An 18,460-nucleotide genomic window follows, 5' to 3' on the forward strand; every position below is an offset into this window, starting at 1 on the left:
CTAATTCCTATTCTCCTGAAACTGTTCCAAAAAATAGAAATGGAAAGAACACTTCCAAACTCATTTTATGAGGCCAGCATCACCTTGATCCCAAAACCAGACAAGGATCCCATCAAAAAAGAGAGCTATAGACCAATATCCTTGATGAACACAGATGCGAAAATACTCAACAAAATACTAGCCAATAGGATTCAACAGTACAGTAAAAGGATTATTCACCACGACCAAGTGGGATTTATTCCAGGGCTGCAAGGTTGGTTCAACATCCGCAAATCAGTCAATGTGATACAACACATCAATAAAAGAAAGAACAAGAACCATATGATACTCTCAATAGATGCTGAAAAAGCATTTGACAAAGTACAGCATCCCTTCCTGATCAAAACTCTTCAAAGTGTAGGGATAGAGGGCACATACCTCAATATCATCAAAGCCATCTATGAAAAACCCACCGCAAATATCATTCTCAGTGGAGAAAAACTGAAAGCTTTTCCGCTAAGGTCAGGAACACGGCAGGGATGTCCATAATCACCACTGCTATTCAACATAGTACTAGAGGTCCTAGCCTCAGCAATCAGACAACAAACGGAAATTAAAGGCATCCAAATCGGCAAAGAAGAAGTCAAATTATCACTCTTCGCAGATGACATGATACTATATGTGGAAAACCCAAAAGACTCCACTCCAAAACTGCTAGAACTTATACAGGAATTCAGTAAAGTGTCAGGATATAAAATCAATGCACAGAAATCAGTTGCATTTCTCTACACCAACAGCAAGACAGAAGAAAGAGAAATTAAGGAGTCCATCCCATTTACAACTGCACCCAAAACCATAAGATACCTAGGAATAAACCTAACCAAAGAGGCACAGAATCTCTACTCAGAAAACTATAAAGTACTCATGAAAGAAATTGAGGAAGACACAAAGAAATGGAAAAATGTTCCATGCTCCTGGATTGGAAGAATAAATATTGTGAAAATGTCTATGCTACCTAAAGCAATCTACACATTTAATGCAATTCCTATCAAAGTACCATCCATCTTTTTCAAAGAAATGGAACAAATAATTCTAAAATTTATATGGAACCAGAAAAGACCTCGAATAGCCAAAGGGATATTGAAAAAGAAAGCCCACGTTGGTGGCATCACAATTCCGGCCTTGAAGCTCTATTACAAAGCTGTCATCATCAAGACAGCATGGTACTGGCACAAAAACAGACACATAGATCAATGGAACAGAATAGAGAGCCCAGAAATAGACCCTCAACTCTACAGCCAAGTAATCTTCGACAAAGCAGGAAAGAATGTCCAATGGAAAAAAGACAGCCTCTTCAATAAATGGTGCTGGGGAAATTGGACAGCCACATGCAGAAAAATGAAATTGGACCATTTCCTTACACCACACACAAAAATAGACTCAAAATGGATGAAGGACCTCAATGTGCGAAAGGAATCCATCAAAATCCTTGAGGAGAACACGGGCAGCAACCTCTTCGACCTCAGCTGCAGCAACATCCTCCTAGGAACAACGCCAAAGGCAAGGGAAGCAAGGGCAAAAATGAACTATTAGGATTTCATCAAGATCAAAAGCTTTTGCACAGCAAAGGAAACAGTTAACAAAATCAAAAGACAACTGACAGAATGGGAGAAGATATTTGCAAACGACATATCAGATAAAGGACTAGTGTCCAGAATCTATAAAGATCTTAGCAAACTCAACACCCAAAGAACAAATAATCCAATCAAGAAATGGGCAGAGGACATGAACAGACATTTCTGCAAAGAAGACATCCAGATGGCCAACAGACACATGAAAAAGTGTTCCATATCACTCGGCATCAGGGAAATACAAATCAAAACCACAATGAGATATCACCTCACACCAGTCAGAATGGCTAAAATCAACAAGTCAGGAAATGACAGATGCTGGCGAGGATGCGGAGAAAGGGGAACCCTCCTACATTGTTGGTGGGAATGCAAGCTGGTGCAGCCACTCTGGAAAACAGCATGGAGGTTCCTCAAAATGTTGAAAATAGAACTGCCCTATGACCCAGCAATTGCACTATTGGGTATTTACCCTAAAGATACAAACGTAGTGATCCAAAGGGGCACGTGCACCTGAATGTTTATAGCAGCAATGTCCACAATAGCCAAACTATGGAAAGAACCTAGATGTCCATCAACAGATGAATGGATCAAGAAGACGTGGTATATATACACAATGGAATACTATGCAGCCATCAAAAGAAATGAAATCTTGCCATTTGCGACAACATGGATGGAACTAGAGCGTATCATGCTTAGCGAAATAAGTCAAGCAGAGAAAGACAACTATCATATGATCTCCCTGATATGAGGAAGTGGTGATGCAACATGGGGGCTTAAGTGGGTAGGAGAAGAATCAATGAAACAAGATGGGATTGGGAGGGAGACAAACCATAAGTGACTCTTAATCTCACAAAACAAACTGAGGGTTGCTGGGGGGAGGGGGTTTGGGATAAGGGGGTGGGATTATGGACATTGGGGAGGGTATGTGCTTTGGTGAGTGCTGTGAAGTGTGTAAACCTGGTGATTCACAGACCTGTACCCCTGGGGATAAAAATATATGTTTATAAAAAATAAAAAGTTAAAACATTAAAAAAAAAGAAAAAAAATAAGAAATTACAATATCCATCCTTAATGCATTCTAGTTTACTAGAGTTAATATGGTAAGAGTTCATTTAAAAAATAAGACCCTTATGACCTTATGATTATATTTATATAATCCTTTGTGTTTTATTGTCATTTATTTTACATCTATATCATTATAAACCCTAAAGTACCATGTAGTAATTTTTGTATTAAGTGGTCAGTCTTTAAAGAAATTAAGAGAAACAAACAAGGGAGTCATTTAATTTTTCTTCATTTATTTTCATTTCCAGGGCTTTTCATTTCTTCCTATGGATCTAATTTCTAGTTGGTATCATTTCCCTTTAGCTAAAATAAGTTCCTTCAATATTTCTTGGGGAACAATCATGCTGGTGTTGAATTATCTTGGTTTTTTTTTACCTGAAATTTGTTTTATCTATGTTCTTTGAAGTATATTTTTATAGAATATAGAAATCTTGGTTGAGAGTATCTTTGTTCCAGTTCTTTAAAGATACTTGTGGGGCGCCTGGGTGCTCAGTGGGTTGAGCCTCTGCTTTCAGCTCAGGTCATGATCTTGGGATCCTGGGATCGAATTCCGTGTTGGGCTCTCTGCTTGTCAGGGAGCCTGTTTCCTCCTCTCTCTCTCTCTGCCTGCCTCTTTGCCTACTTGTGATCTCTCTCTGTCAAATAAATAAAATCTTAAAAAAAAAAATAAAGATACTTGTGGTTCTTGTCTTGTATTCTGCACTGTTTCTGATAAAAAGTTAATCATTAGTCACCTTGTTATTCCCTTTTGTGTAATATGTCATTACTCATAAGCTGCTCTTGAGGCATTTCTCTTTGTCTGGCTTTTAGCAGTTTGATGACAATGTACATAGGGGTAGTTTACCTTAGATATCTCTTGTTTGGAATTCACTGAATGTCTTGGATCTGTAAGTTTTTGGTCTTTCTGTAATGAATCTGGGATATTTTTGGCTATTACTCTTTCAAGTAATCTTTCTGTCCCATTCTTTCTCTCTTTTCCTTCTGGGACTCCATGTATGTTAGACTACTTCATGTTATCTCACAGGTCACTAGAACTTTATTTTTTCATTTTTTTCTTCTTTACTTCAGATTAGTTAATTTCTATGGATCTCTACTTAAGTTTACTAAACTTAATTTCTGCCTTCTATAATATATTGTTAATCTCATCCAGAAATTTTTTCATTTCAGATAGTATATTATCAGTTCTAGGATTCTACTGTTCTTTTTTGTGTACTTTTCACTTGTCTGCTGATATTTCTGTGTTCACTAATTATGATGATCATTTACCTTACATCTTTAAATATATTTATTATAGTCAATTTAAAATGCTCTGCTGTTAATTCCAATATATGGATCCTTTTGAGGTCTGTTTGTATTGACCACTTTTCTCTTTAATGCAGGTCAGATCTTGCTTTCTTTTGTATGCTTAGAAACATTTGATTATGTACTGCGTATTATGTTTAATATATGGAAGAACTTTAGATTCTGTTAGTTTTCTCTGAAATCCTTTGATAATGGCTGATTTTTTTTGTTCTACAATTAAATAACTTAAATTATTTAGTTAATAATTTAAGCAATTATTATAAATAACTATTTATAATAATTGCTTAAATTATTATAAATGTTTATAAATTATTATAAACAATTATTTATAACAATTATTTAAATTATTGATTAAATAACTGGCTCATCATCTTAAACTTGTATGGGTTTTGGCAACTTTTTTAAGGACAGATTTGTTTCAGTTTTGCTTATAGTGTTAGTCCAAGCATATAATGCTTGCTTCTAAAGTATAGCCCTTCCTGAATTTCAATGGAAAGGTGATTACCAAGTCATTTACCATGTCCCTTAAAGTGATGTGACTCAAATCCCAAATTATTTCCCCTGTAGCCAGCAGCTAAAATTTATATTCAATTATTTTAGCCTTCTGGTTGTTGCTTTTTGGTGAACTCTGGAATCCATCTCATGCAACCACATTTAGGATCAGCCAAGAGTTGAAGAGAGTCTTTATCTAGATTTTGGGGGGAAGCTGTCCTCTTTCTTTTTTCATTTCTTTTCATCTGTTCTTTTCTTTTCTCTCTAGGATTTCCCATCTCAACTTACAGTTATTCAGGTAGTCTCACACTCTGTCCTCTGACACCATTAGCCAAAACATCTACGGTTTTTTGCTTGAATTCTAGTCATTCCATGCAGACTGTGGAGGGTCCTTAGAAGAAAAGTTGTAGGGTAGCTCAGTTGACTGAGTGACTGCCTTCAGCTCAGGTCATGATCCTGGAGTCCTGGGATCCTGGAGTCCTGGGATCAAGTCCCGCATCAGGCTCCCTCCTCAGCAAGGGGTCTCCTTCTCCATCTGACCTTCCCCTTCTCATGCTCACTTGTTCTCATTCTCTCTTTCTCAAATAAGTAAATAAATAAAATCACCAGAAGAAGAAAAAGAAGAAGAGGAAGAAAAGTTGTATAAATGTGTACTATACCAAGTGTGGTTCTTTTCTTGAATCCCCTCCAGTGTGTCCTGCTTTTTGATTGTTCTCCTATGCATTCAAATAATTGTTTTATGTATTTTGACCTATGGATAGATATAGACAGAGAATTTTCCAAGGACCAAATCTTTGAGTATCCCAGAGTTTAGTATATTAGGATGAAGAAGAGGAACTAGCAAAGGAGACTGAGAAAGAATGACAATGAGGTAGGTTAGTACAATAGCCTGAGTGGGTTAGGTCCAAGAGAGAATGGAAGAAGTCCCCTCATTAGTACAGGAGTTTTGCTTCAAAATAGTGTAATGGAGCAGAGAATAGAGATGTAGCTCAAAGAAAGTTGTTTTTTAAGATTGGAGAAATTACAGTGTGTTTACTTGGTGATATCAATTATCCTGGGAAGAAATAAAAATTAAAATAATGTATCAAATAAAAATAAAATAAATAATAAAAATAAATAAAATAAAACAAAAAATAAAATAAATCAATAAAATAAAAAAAAATAAAATAATGGATCAATTATGAGAGAAAATAATTGAGAGAGAATAGTGGGTTTGGTAATGCAGGCAGAATATTTTTGGAACAGATTTATGTGGGTAATGGATTTGGTTGAGACAGGTTGTAAATGTTAAAAACAAGATCACCCACTTAGAGTGGAGAGCAAGAGTTATGAAATAATTATCTATGAAAATGGAAAAGTGAATTGACTAAGATAATTATTAGACATATCAAAAACAAAAGAAAACAAAACCAATTAATGTAAAAAGTCATGAATTTAAAGTGAGGTTTGTCAGCATGATTGTTTTCTCTTAGTCACAGTTAGCTACTAGGGGATGGGACAGAAGAAGTGGTGAGTTTAGATTTAAGAATTTCTAGATAAGCTTGTAAGACAGAGGGAGAAAGAAAAAGTGGTGCCACTTATGTATTCAAGGAAGTGATTATAATGTCAGACCTTGGTATTTAGGCTGCTTAAGGATTGGAAGTTAGGCCACATGGGGATGAGACACTGAAAATATGGTGGGATCACATATTAGCAGTTGCAGTAGGTCAAATAATTGTTGTGGCTGCTTAGAGAGTGAGCTAAAAAGATAGGAAGTATTGCTTAGAGAATGTAATGCTTCAAATTTTATGCTTCAAGTATTATGGAATTCATATAGTTATTAGTAATGTTAAAGTGAGGAATATTCAAGTGATGTTACCTCAAGATCATGTCACTTAGTATTTCTTTTATGGGACTCTCCTAATTTAGCTCATCCATATTTGAATTCTTAATTCCAAATTCTTTTTATTTAAATTTTGCTGTTTCATCAATGATCATTCACAAATTGTATTCTCTGCTTTTTAAGATGGCAATAATTGTAAAATAGATTTTAATGATTGTCTCTGGTCTTGATATTTTTAATACTTACATATATATACTCTATAGAGAATTTTACCTATATCTTACAAGCTAAACTAGGCAGATATTATTATTCTTATTTCCATTTTATAGAGGAGGAATCTCGAATTCAGAGAGATTAAATGATTTGTTCAGTGTTTTCACTCTAAGTCCTAGTGTTCTTTCCATTATATTGAATGGTCTCTAATCTGATAAATCTGTTCTAACATGCTAATGGGTCTAGTACTTAAGAAGTTTTCCTCACTAGACAGAGGGTCCTCAGAGACCCAATAATAGTCTGAAAGAGCTGTGCCGAAAAATTATTTATAAAATCATCCATGTCTGCTATATAGACTATATAGCAGAATAGTAGACTAGGTGGGACTTTGAGAATTCTTTGAGTAATAAAGAATAGGCAATTTCCTTTTCCTCTTACGCTCAAAAGGATATATGACTCCTTTAACAAAAGTCATGTAGAAGTCCGTATTGAAAGTCAAAGTCAATTATATTTATTTTTTGATTTGAAAGGGGATTTGAAGCCAATCAAGTATGACTAAAAGTGTGTTGGGAGTCATGGAATTAAAACAAAATGAGGGAGAAAGCAAGAAATTTTGGAGTCTTCTTTAATGCAGAGAAATATACCCTACTTCTTTGACATTAGGTAAAATTGGCATGTTCAATAATCTCTGCTCATGCATTTTATACTAAGGAGGATCCCAACCCACGACTGGCCAAGTTAAGAGCATTCCCTTCATGAAGACTAGAATTGGTTGTAGAACAAGTTGATCAATAAACTAAAGCACATTTGTGTGGGAATAAAAGAGATTTAGCATGTATTTCTTTAAATATGTTGCCCAGATACATAAGCCTTATGAATAAGAAAAAGCTTTCTTTAAATATGATTTTTATTGATCAATTGATTACTTTTATCCATGTTCTCAGTTTTTTTTCTAATGAGCTGAAATGTTAAATTAGTTGATAAGAGAAAGTAGACAGATAATAGGAAATTTGGAAAGAACCTAAAAATAAGAATTTTTAATGTGATATTTATAAGTAAAAATTTTATTATATTTAAAGTTTAAATGTAAGAATTTTATTATATTTAGAATTCTCAAGGGCTATCATTTCTTAAGTTCTTTAAAAATTCTTTGTACATGGGCGCCTGGGTGGCTCAGTGGGTTAAGCCGCTGCCTTCGGCTCAGGTCATGATCTCAGAGTCCTGGGATCGAGTCCCGCATCGGGCTCTCTGCTGAGCAGAGAGCCTGCTTCCCTCTCTTTCTCTCTCTGGCTGCCTCTCCGTCTACTTGTGATTTCTCTCTGTCAAATTAATAAATTAAAAAAAAAAAAATCTTTAAAAAAAAAAAAATTCTTTGTACATATTGCCTCAAATCAGTTGGCCAGGTTTTCTAATAAAAGACTGTAATACATTAAAACCAATCAGTATGATTTTTATTTAATAGACATTGTGATATGAGAAAAAAAAATTGACCTAGTTTGCCAGTACTTTTCTAAGCAACTTTAATCAAGTCATTTAACATTTCTGAACTTCATTGCTCCTCTGTCTATAAAATGTGTTTTACTAGATAAGCTGTAATATCTCTTATAAATTCTAACTATATTAACCTTTTTTCTGGAGAATGGATTGAGTTCTTAAATATTGAGATATCATTAAAGCTCTTTCTCAGGTTCCATAATTTTGTAATCCATGGCCTAAAATTGTAGGCTTAATAATAGAACTTGTGATAGCTATGGAAAGGGAGAGGTCAACCTGGAAAACAGCCTTTCCTTAAAAATTTTCTTTGATTCAAGAGTATAGGCTGTTTAGCCAGTGAAGATTTATTCCTAATTTGTGAAATGGGAAGACTCATAAAATGAAGAACCAGAAAGACTTTCCTTTTGGTCTTCCTTCTCTTCAGTTTGAGTGGTATTTGAAAGCATCCCTGAATTTGTGGAAGAACACATGACTATTTCTCATAGAATGAAAATAGCATTTAGAACTCTCTAAGAATGGAAATTATTACTAGTTGAGAATGGTAATGAAATCATAATTAGAATTATAGAGAGTCTGAATTGTGGCCTCTTAATTTTATGAGATGGGAAATAGAAAAAGAGATCCTTTGCCAGTAAGCATAGTAAGAAAGATTAATATTGTGCAAAAAAATTTTGTTGAAACCTAATGTAATATTTCTCTTGAAATGTAAAATATAAGATCCCAAAGTAGGAAAAGTATCTATTTTTATATATAGTTTGGCAATTAGAGGTATTTCTGATTTATTTTTTATTACAAATTAATGCATGTATGTTGCAAGATTTTGGAAAATATTTAAACTGGGAATGATATCATAAAATTTTAAGAATTATAAGCAGATTTTTTTACTTAAAGTTACTAGTTTTCCAATGATAAAGTAGGAGTTATAACTGAATATGTCACAAAAGTGGATGTTAATGGAGCCTTTATATAGGTCCCTTAAGGAAAGATGTTTCAATGGTAGCATTATTAGATTTTTAAAATCATCCATGTCTGACTATCTTCTCAGGATTTAAAACTAAGGCTAATAAAAATGTACAATAAAAAAGCAAATAATGCATGCCCATCTCAATTTAAAATAATTTTAAGACCATATAATATATATATTATTTTATATTGCATTCAACTGAAGAAGTGTGTTATACTGTGTATAATTTATATGTCACAAAGTGTTTTATAATTATTTTACCTAGGGTCCCAAAGGAGATCCAGGATTTTCCCCTGGTCAAGCTGTACCTGGAGAAAAGGTAATTAGTTGCCCAAGGAATAAAATCATGGTGATATATTTCATGCACTAAAAATTCATTTTTACCTTTTTAAAATGTAAATTTTACTTGATATCAGATGGAGGAGATAGAAAATTAGAGAAGGTATCAATCAGACAGATAAGGTAGAGAACTTGAATGAAGGAAGAAATATTTGAAAAATAAATTATATCATCAGCTTAATATGTTAATTAAAATATTCACATTATTTTATTGAGTGTCTACAGTGGCCTACCATTGTGCTACCTGCTCTTTAGGGATGGGTGGGGTGAAACATTAGAGCAGTATGTGACCTTAATCTCAAAAATTTGCTATTAAAAGGCATACACACAATAATACATAAATTCTAATGCTGTTTGTACCTTTTTTAGACTATTCCATGTACGTTATCTTTTCAAGTTCTGAGTAATTGAGAGAAGCACTCATTATTATCTTGTTTTCCAGTTAGGAAAACAGAATTCTTAGAATTTAAATGACTCATTGATTGTAAGTGGTTAAGTTAATGATATATTTGTTTGACTTAGTCTAGTATGCATTTCACTTTATTGTAATGCTGTAAAACATACACATTCACATTTAGGTAAAAAGAAACTAATATTTTGAATAAAGCTAGCAACAAAATCTTTGTCAAGAGGAGGATACTGTTTTCTAGTGAGTCTGAATAAAATTGGAGTCTTAGGATACTGTTTTCTAGTGAGTCTGAATAAAATTGGAGCCTTTAGGAATACATCTGGGAATCTCTATTTGGACAAGTGTGATACAATTATAGGATGTTTTTTTTTTTGTATGGTATACATTCACAAACTTTTAGAATCCCTGAGTAATTTTGGTGGTTCCTGGCTTGAAATCTGATTTTTTAAAAAAAATATTTTTATTTATTTATTTGACAGAGAGAGAGAGATCACAAGTAAGCAAAGAAGCAGGCAGAGGGGGGGGGAAGCAGGCTCCCGGGGAGCAGAGAGCCCGATGTGGGGCTCGATCCCAGAACCCTGAAATCATGACCTGAGCTGAAGGCAGAGGCTTTAACCCACTGAGCCACCCAGGTGCCCCTGAAATCTGATCTTTTAATTGGCTTACAGAAACTCTTGTAAACTTAAAAAAAAAGAAAATCATATTAATGAACTTTACAGGTATTACATTAAAAAGTAAATCCTCAAAAAACTTTTAATCTAGAATCTTGAGAATTTTATTCCTGTGATGGAACTGAGTTCACTGAATATAAATAATTTAGAAAGAGAATGGAAATTTATTAGAAAGTTATTTTCATTGTTCCCTTAGTTATTGTGGGGAAAAATATCCTGCAATCTGAGAAACAAAATGCCGTCTTTTAAAATATCTAAATATAGAACATTTGATTTCTTACTTAAAATTTAGAAATTAAAGCCCATTCTGTTTTGGTGACTTCTTTAAATCCCCAAATTAGGCCTTCACGTTTATATCAAATGCTTGGTTTTATCTTTACTTGTGGCTTTCCTGTACAAGATATAGGGTGATTTGGTATGTGTACAGTATCTGTATGAAATAAAGGATGATTCAGCATTGGAATTGAGGCTTTTTTCACTTTTTGAGTTAGTCATATACTAATTGTGGTTAATGTTATATAGGAGTAAGGTAGTAAGATACAGGATTTAATAATATATTGCCATTGAGCTTTAAGTGAAATCCAACTCTTAACATTGAGAGATGTATTTTTAGAATGGTAAAATTTAAAAACAATTCTTGGACATTGTATTTAATTGTATTTACATTTAAGATTAACTGAGGAGGCAAGATATCAGTTATATACATACATTATGAATACAAATAAAATATGAACTTCATATTGGTGAGAGTTGAGGGGTTTGGGAAACAGTTATGTTTTATTTTTAATCACTTAGCCATTTTTACAATAAATATATTGTCAGCGATAACACAAAAGAAGTCCAGGGTCTAGTCCTTCAGCATGGAACATGTATTAAAGAACGTCTCTCATAGAGCATGTTTAAGTGTTAAGCCATTTTGGAATCTCAGTGGCACCCAAAAATAACCACTAAATGGTGCTTTTTGTTTTTCCTTTCCTATAAGTCAAGTGAGATATTATTCTCATTTTCCTGGTGGAGGAACTTTAAAAGGAAATCTAAGTGATCCACCCATGATTAGACCTAGTGGAAGGAGACAACCCTCCAATAACCTTTTTCCTAGTGCAGCTTTCTTTCCCCCCATCAGAGTAATGAAGGTTAAAAAAAAAAAAAATCTGTATAAAATGGTTATCCCATCACAAATGGAAGCCATCTTAGTAAAATGTCAAGAAGTATTAAAATGAAGTTAGTACACATGGAAAGGTATTAGATTGTTTATCATCAGAAACATTCTTTTCTGTTCTTATTATTTAATTTGATGACATATTAAAGTACATAGTGCAGTAAACGTTAAACGCAATACAGTCACTTAGGAGTTTATTTAGGATTATTACCTAAGTGCCCTTTTTTCTTTCACAACATTTTTTTTTTTCAATGCACAATATATTTGTTGCAGCAGAAAGAGGGAGGGGAAGGGAAGTAAAGAAAAACCACTTGCAGCAAAGTGCCTCAAGATTATCTTCCCATTCCTTTGTGGTGTTTTCTCTTTGTCAGTTTACACAGCCTCCTCTGTATTTCCCACCGTCACTTCTAGCCGCCGGACACTCCTTCCCCCTCACATGAGTACACTTTCTCCCTCCTATCCTAAGATGGGCTCAGAAGCCCTCATCAAATCTGCAGGATCAGGAGGATGGACCGCCCTAATAGGTGAAGTCGCATCTGCTGGAGCCAAACATGCGTCCTCCCCCAAAATTTTCACAGCATTTACTTCCCAGAGGTGCAGCAGCCAATACCAGTGTAGCCGGAAGCGGAAGTGTCCCTTTCTCTGGTGTGTCACGTGAGCCCAGCCCTTGCTCCCCGCAACCCAGTTCCTAGTGGGAGTCCTGGTAGGAGGCAGCCAGCCCTCCACTGCTGCACCACGAGGTGCTTGCAGGAATTTTAGGTAAACTTTTTTTTTTTTTTTTTTTTTTAACACAGTAAACCTTGGAACTATAGGAATTTGGGGAGTTTTTCTCATTCCTAGAGAAAAGAGCATCAGGGAAAAAGGAGCAGGAGTATGGAGGCGGGAAGTCCAGTGGCACTCAGCGTGGGAAGAGAGAAATACCAGGAACCTCAGAAAAAGTCTCAAAAGGACTCAGAAAAGAGGGGGAACTTGAGGCAGACTGCAAAGATCAGAAATGAATGCAGTAAGGTTTTGACGTCCAAGATGAAATCCTGTAGCAAGGGAATTCTAATTTTCACTTCCTTTTCATAACATTAAACTTCTGTTTGTGTTTTGTTCTTAGGGGAATCAAGGCCTTTCTGGATTAATGGGGCCCCCTGGTATGCAAGGTGATAAGGTAAGACCCCTAACAAGTAGTTTTACTTTGACATAATTGGATGTCATCTGGGTCTAGAAGCTCTTAAACTCTTTAAAATCTCATTTTGAAGTTGTGCCCAAACTCATTGTTTTAAATTACTTTTTTCAGCTAAAGAGATTAAGATGCTGTCCTCATCCATGAAAGTGGAGCCCACAAAACCCTTCAAAAACAAAACCCCTTTAGTTAATGATGAGGACAAAATTCATGTGGGGAACGAAGTTAAAGTCACTGATAGAATGATGAAGCTTTTCTTTTCTTCTTCCTTTTCTAATATTAGGGCAGTAACCCACTTCTGAAACTCTGAAGTCACTCTTCAACTTTTATATGTGAAGTGAGATATACTTGGTTATAGGTATACCCTTTTTAATTTACCCTAAAATAATTTACCCTAAAATATACCCTTAGTTTATTTTCTTAGGAAATAATCCTCTCTGCCATGATATACATGAGAATGTGCAACCTGAAGAGTAGGAAAGAAGTGAGAATTGGGGATGACTGGTAAAAAACAGTAGTGGTATGTATATGACTAAGCTTTTTCTGAGGTAAAAAGAAATATTAACATAATTGCTAGAATTATTTCGAAGAAAATATTTCCTATTTCTTCTCTCTATATTCAGCTTATTTTGTTTTTCCCAAATACTGAGTTGTTGATTTTCTACAGGGGAATAGGAAGATCAAAAATATCTTTCAAAGTATTAAGGGCCCCCAAATATTGCAGGGCAATATTTGACTTGGTATGGCTATCTAAATACAAATAATGATGAGCTGTGTTGATGTCTTAGTGTGTCATATTCCTTTCCTCTTGGGAGATTTAGGTTGGAAGTGTTATTTAGGCTCTGGTTACTTGGTTCATATCCCATCTGCCATTTTTTAAGGTCCCATTGATTTGGGTAGGGTGCTTAGCCTCTCTACCCTTTAATCGCCTCGTTTGTAAAATGTGGAAATAATACTACCCATTTCATAAGGAGGTTTGGGGAACAAGAAATGAGATAATCCATGCAATACAGTGTCAGACAAGGAGTGTCAGACAAAAAGTGTTAAACAAAGCCCTAATAACTGTTAGCCATCAGCTCTTTTTCTGGTTTTAGAAATCTGACCTTGTTTGTTTTCTTCATAACTCCTGCTAAAGGGCTGAATGTTAAAATGTTGAGAAAGATTTTGATCTCATATTGTATTTTTTCTTCCACTATCATTATTTTTATGGCCTTCAGATTAATCTTCATCATAGATAGTGCTTAGAATCTGATCATTTCTTTGATCCTGTGGAGTCAGAAAACTGGAGAGTGATCATTTCTTTTTTTTTTAAAGATTTTTAATTTATTTATTTGACAGACAGAGATCACAAGTAGGCAGAGAGGCAAGCAGAGAGAGAGAGAGGAGGAAGCAGGCTCCCTGCTGAGCAGAGAGCCCGATGCGGGGCTTGATCCCAAGACCCTGGGATCATGACCTGAGCCGAAGGCAGAGGCTTTAACCCACTGAGCCACCCAGGCGCCCCAAGAGTGATCATTTCTAACAAAAGTGATCTTGATATAGATAGTCATGAATCTGTTTGATTAATGCTACTTAGTATACCCCTGACCACTAAGTATACCTCTAAAGAAACTGTTTGGATGAATAGCATCAAATAGACACAATCTCATGGAAATTATCTTAATTATTTTATTTGCTTTTAAATATACAGTTATTTCATCCTGAAGATTGATACTGCATATGACAGAAAAACTAATCATTACTTTCCAAAGTTAAATGATGCCAGTGGTTCATGAAATCAGCAATCCAGAAAAAGGAACTCTAAGTAAAGGTTGAATGGTTATTGTGTAGAAGAATATATAAAGAAGTGTCTATAGAGATAAACTGGAAAAGGCTAATTTTAACCATTAAAGCAGATTATCTTAAGACTAATTCATGCTTATTGGTCTGTGTAAGTCTAGTAAAGTGAAATACAGCACTATTTTAAACAAATTGGGTTATAAATTATCTTTCACAGACTTCTTTTCCTCTTAATGATTTCTTAAACTTAAAATCTGCCTTTTTGTTGTTGTTGTTAAAATTGATTGTATAGGAACCAGTGATCAAATAGCAGCTGTAGCTCAGTTTTCTCTAGAGTTAAAATTGAAAATATTTATTTGAAGATTTTATTTATTTACTTGAGATAGAGCAAGAGTAGGAGAATGAGAATGAGAGTGAGAGAGAGACACAGAAGGAGAGGGAAAAGCAGACTTCTCACTGAGCAGAGAGCCCAATGTGGGGGCTCATGCCAGATCATGACCTGAGCAGAAGGCAGCTGCTTAACTGACTGAGCCACCCAGGTGCCCTAAATTGAAAATATTTAGAAACAAAATTACTTTCTGTTAAATGAAGTGTTCATGGTTTACTATGATTTGATAGTAGTTTGGAACAATGCTGAAACATTTGAAATGATTTTGTAGTTTTTCTGAGGATTTTTCCTCTTTCTAAATAAATGGCTATTAATAGAAATCATATACAGATTTAAAAAAAAATATTCTTGGGGAAAGGACATAAGGAGTCAATCTAAACCAAATTATTTCTCCACATAGCAATCTTGGGACGATTTCTATCACAATGTGTGCATGTCTTGTTTTAAAATGAATACACAGAAGAAGTACTTCAAAATGAGCTTGATAGGCTGTTACTGTGGTTTTTACAGAAGGGGAAAGGGCAAGACTAATTATTAGGTAAAATGTTTAGGTAAATCATGAGCTGTTTTAAGGAATTCACTGATTTTGGCTCATGCTCTGAACTACCTAAGTCATTCTAGCTTACTTCTCTGCAAACAGGATCCATGCTAGGACAACCTAGAATAATGGCTCATGTTAGCTGTAACCTGGGGCTCCTGTTTCTTTCATCCTTGCATTTCTATCCATAGTGTTAGTGCTAGGTGAATTCTGAACGTCAGGACAAGAACTGAAGTTACTCACTTTGTAAGTGAGAACTCTAAGATAAGCCCAGAGAGGTTAAGAGAATTGCTCATGGTCACTCAAAATTATGGCAGGATTTAGAGAAGAAACTTACTGCTAGAATCCTCTGTGCTTTTAACTATTCTTTACATATTATGAGAATTAAATAAGGTACTTGGGTTTTGATTAATATGGAGTCTATTCCATCTTTTTATCTATTAAACTATTTTCTGAAGTATTATTACATTTATTATGCTAATATCAATAGTAGCTATTTTATTATGTACAATATTCCAGTTGCTCTCCTGAGCTTTGTTTCCTTGCATCTTAAAAACAACTCATTGTGGGCCACCTGGGTGGCTCAGTTGTTGAGGGTTCGACTCTTGGTTTTGACTCAGGTCATGATCTCAGGGTCATGAGATGGAGCCCCTGCTCAGGCTCCGTGCTCAGCATGAAGTCTACTTGAGTCTCTCTCTCTTTTCCTCTGCCCTTTCCCTGACTCATTTGCGTACACACATCCATGTTCTCTCTTTCTCTTTCAAATAACTAAAGACATAAAATCTTTAAAAAAAAAAAAAAAAAAAAACCCAAAACCAACCTTATTGAGATAAACAGAATGTTTAGTATAAATCACTTACCCAAGACCACAGAATTATTAATTGGCTGATTTAGGACTCAAATCCAGGACTGTTTGGCATATGACTTCTCTTATTAACTTCAAATACTGCTACCCCACTAATTAGTTTGTTAAGTTAATATTTGTTAGATGTGTATTTGAGTACTTCTCACTGCCCCAGACATGTATGCAAGAGGAAGTAAAGTCTTGTTTTTCATGAGATCCAAGGGAACAGATATAGTTTTGGATGACAGATAATAATGACTTCATTATTCCTTTTTGCTGGAAACTTCTGGAAATACTAAAATTCTTTTAATATAAGCTGTACTCAAGCAGTCTTGAAAATGGCTGCAAAAAAGTTGCGTGGAATACAGTGAGAGCTCGTGAAAACTTTTGAGGTAAATGAACAGAAGGTTGATGTTGAAAACATTCTGAAAGCACAAGTAATATTGAGAGAAATAATGAAAGGAATAAATCAGTAGCAATTTTTTTTCACTCTTCAGAGAGTCTATTTTGCTTCTTTCTTTTTTTTTTAATCTCTCTTGTCCCGACTCTTTTTTTTTTTTTTTTAAACCAGTATTAACATCTTTACAAGCACTGTGTTTCCTCAGATTGACTGGTTATACTGCCTCAGTTGAGCCACCTTCATGTCTTTTTATTTTCCTAGGAACTGAAGTATGTTTTTACTTCCCACTAAGTGTCTAGATTTGTGCCAAAGGCAGATAAGTTGGATCCAGAGTGCATGCTGTGCTGGAAGGAGGACAAGAGTCATAATTCTGAGCTTGGACTCCAGATGGAGTTTTGAATTGTTTTTTAATATAGCCAATCAATTGCTGTATTAATATTGGAAGTCTGCTATTTAAAATTGTAAGAGCATTAACAATGATTTCAATTGGAGCAGTTTTTCTATGATCAAGAGGATAAACCAGATGGGAGCAGTTAAGCACATCTTAGCATACAGACATACAACTCACGGCAATTGTAAAATATAACGCACACATTTTAATACAGATTTTTATGAATAATGTATGGCAGTATTTTTCTGAATATCAAAAATACTAACTACCATGGTTTTAGCAATAATTACAAATCAGTGTGAATTCTTAGTTTTAATGGAATTATTTCAATTATTTAAAAAAAATTTCCATTACATATGAGGTACACAGTAAATATCTTTAAGAAGTTGGAAAGGAAAAGAGCAGTGAAAGTATTAAAGGGAATGCATTGGGATATATTAGTCACTCAAAAGCTATACAGCTTTTCATAATCCTTTTAAAGCAAGGACAGTGCTAAGGAGCTAAAATACTGAATGTCCATGAGAGCAACAATAAAAAGTAAGGATTGGCATACATTGGGTGCCTGGAGAGGAAAATAAGGAGAGTTCTATTGTTTCTATAGAGTTATCTCTATAGATTCTTCTCACTTGCCCACTATCCTGGTAAAAATATGCAGACTGCACTTTATTTGGGTTTGGTTTCCAATCCAAGTGTAGTACTGAAAGTCTAATTCAAATGCTGCTATATAGGGGCTATGCGGGCACCACTGTGGCCATCTTCTCTGTAATCCCCCGTTCCCACTGATGGGGGGGATGCAGAGGGGACATGGAGAGCCAGGCCTACTGGTACCAGGTACCTACGGTGGGTCCCCTATTGAGCCCCCCAACAGGCAAGTCAGTGGTTGCCAGAGTGGTGTAATTTGTGGGACTCTGAAAACTTTCCTGTATCCAAAGATATTTTCCTCTGTCTGGCTTTTATGATTGACAATTTAACATTAAGGATAAATTCATTTGGCTAAAAGTATTTCAGTTTCCAGACATCTGAAAAAAAAAAAAATTCTGTGTCCTCAGAAAAAGCTGTTATCTGTCATGGAGCACCATTTTGAGAATTAGTTTATCCTACTCTTTTTCTCCATGAGAAATTATTGAGAAGGACTGTTACTAGGGTTGATGGGACCAGAGTGAAAACTGAGTGCTGATTAACAGAGGTTAGTGGGTATATTGTGAGGAGTTTGGGGCAAAAGTTGGCACAAGTCTGCTGTGTGCATGAGGGAAGTATGTTCCAAGAAGGAGAGGCAGGTAGAATAGAGAGGTTTGTGTGGTATTCATCCTATAATTTGAATCCCCTCAAGTTCTCCATTTACCTGGGATCCTCCTATTTATTTGTTTTTTTAAAAAATTAAACTTCTTATTCTTAGGACTTAAGGAAATATA

General features: G+C 35.0%; 1 protein-coding gene across 7 annotated transcripts in view; it reads left to right on the plus strand.

Annotated features, from left to right (window-relative positions):
- The window catches only part of COL24A1 (collagen type XXIV alpha 1 chain), a 412,730-nt gene that overhangs the window by 66,380 nt on the left and 327,890 nt on the right, over positions 1-18,460 (plus strand). For all 7 annotated transcript variants that reach the window (XM_032302395.1, XM_032302400.1, XM_032302399.1 and 4 more), the window contains exons 7-8: positions 9,228-9,281; positions 12,643-12,696. In XM_032302395.1, coding sequence (XP_032158286.1) covers positions 9,228-9,281; positions 12,643-12,696 — 108 coding nt within the window. The remainder of the gene's footprint in view (positions 1-9,227; positions 9,282-12,642; positions 12,697-18,460) is intronic.

The sequence above is a fragment of the Mustela erminea genome, chromosome 10 (assembly GCF_009829155.1).
Source record: "Mustela erminea isolate mMusErm1 chromosome 10, mMusErm1.Pri, whole genome shotgun sequence".
Classification (NCBI taxonomy): domain Eukaryota; kingdom Metazoa; phylum Chordata; class Mammalia; order Carnivora; family Mustelidae; genus Mustela; species Mustela erminea.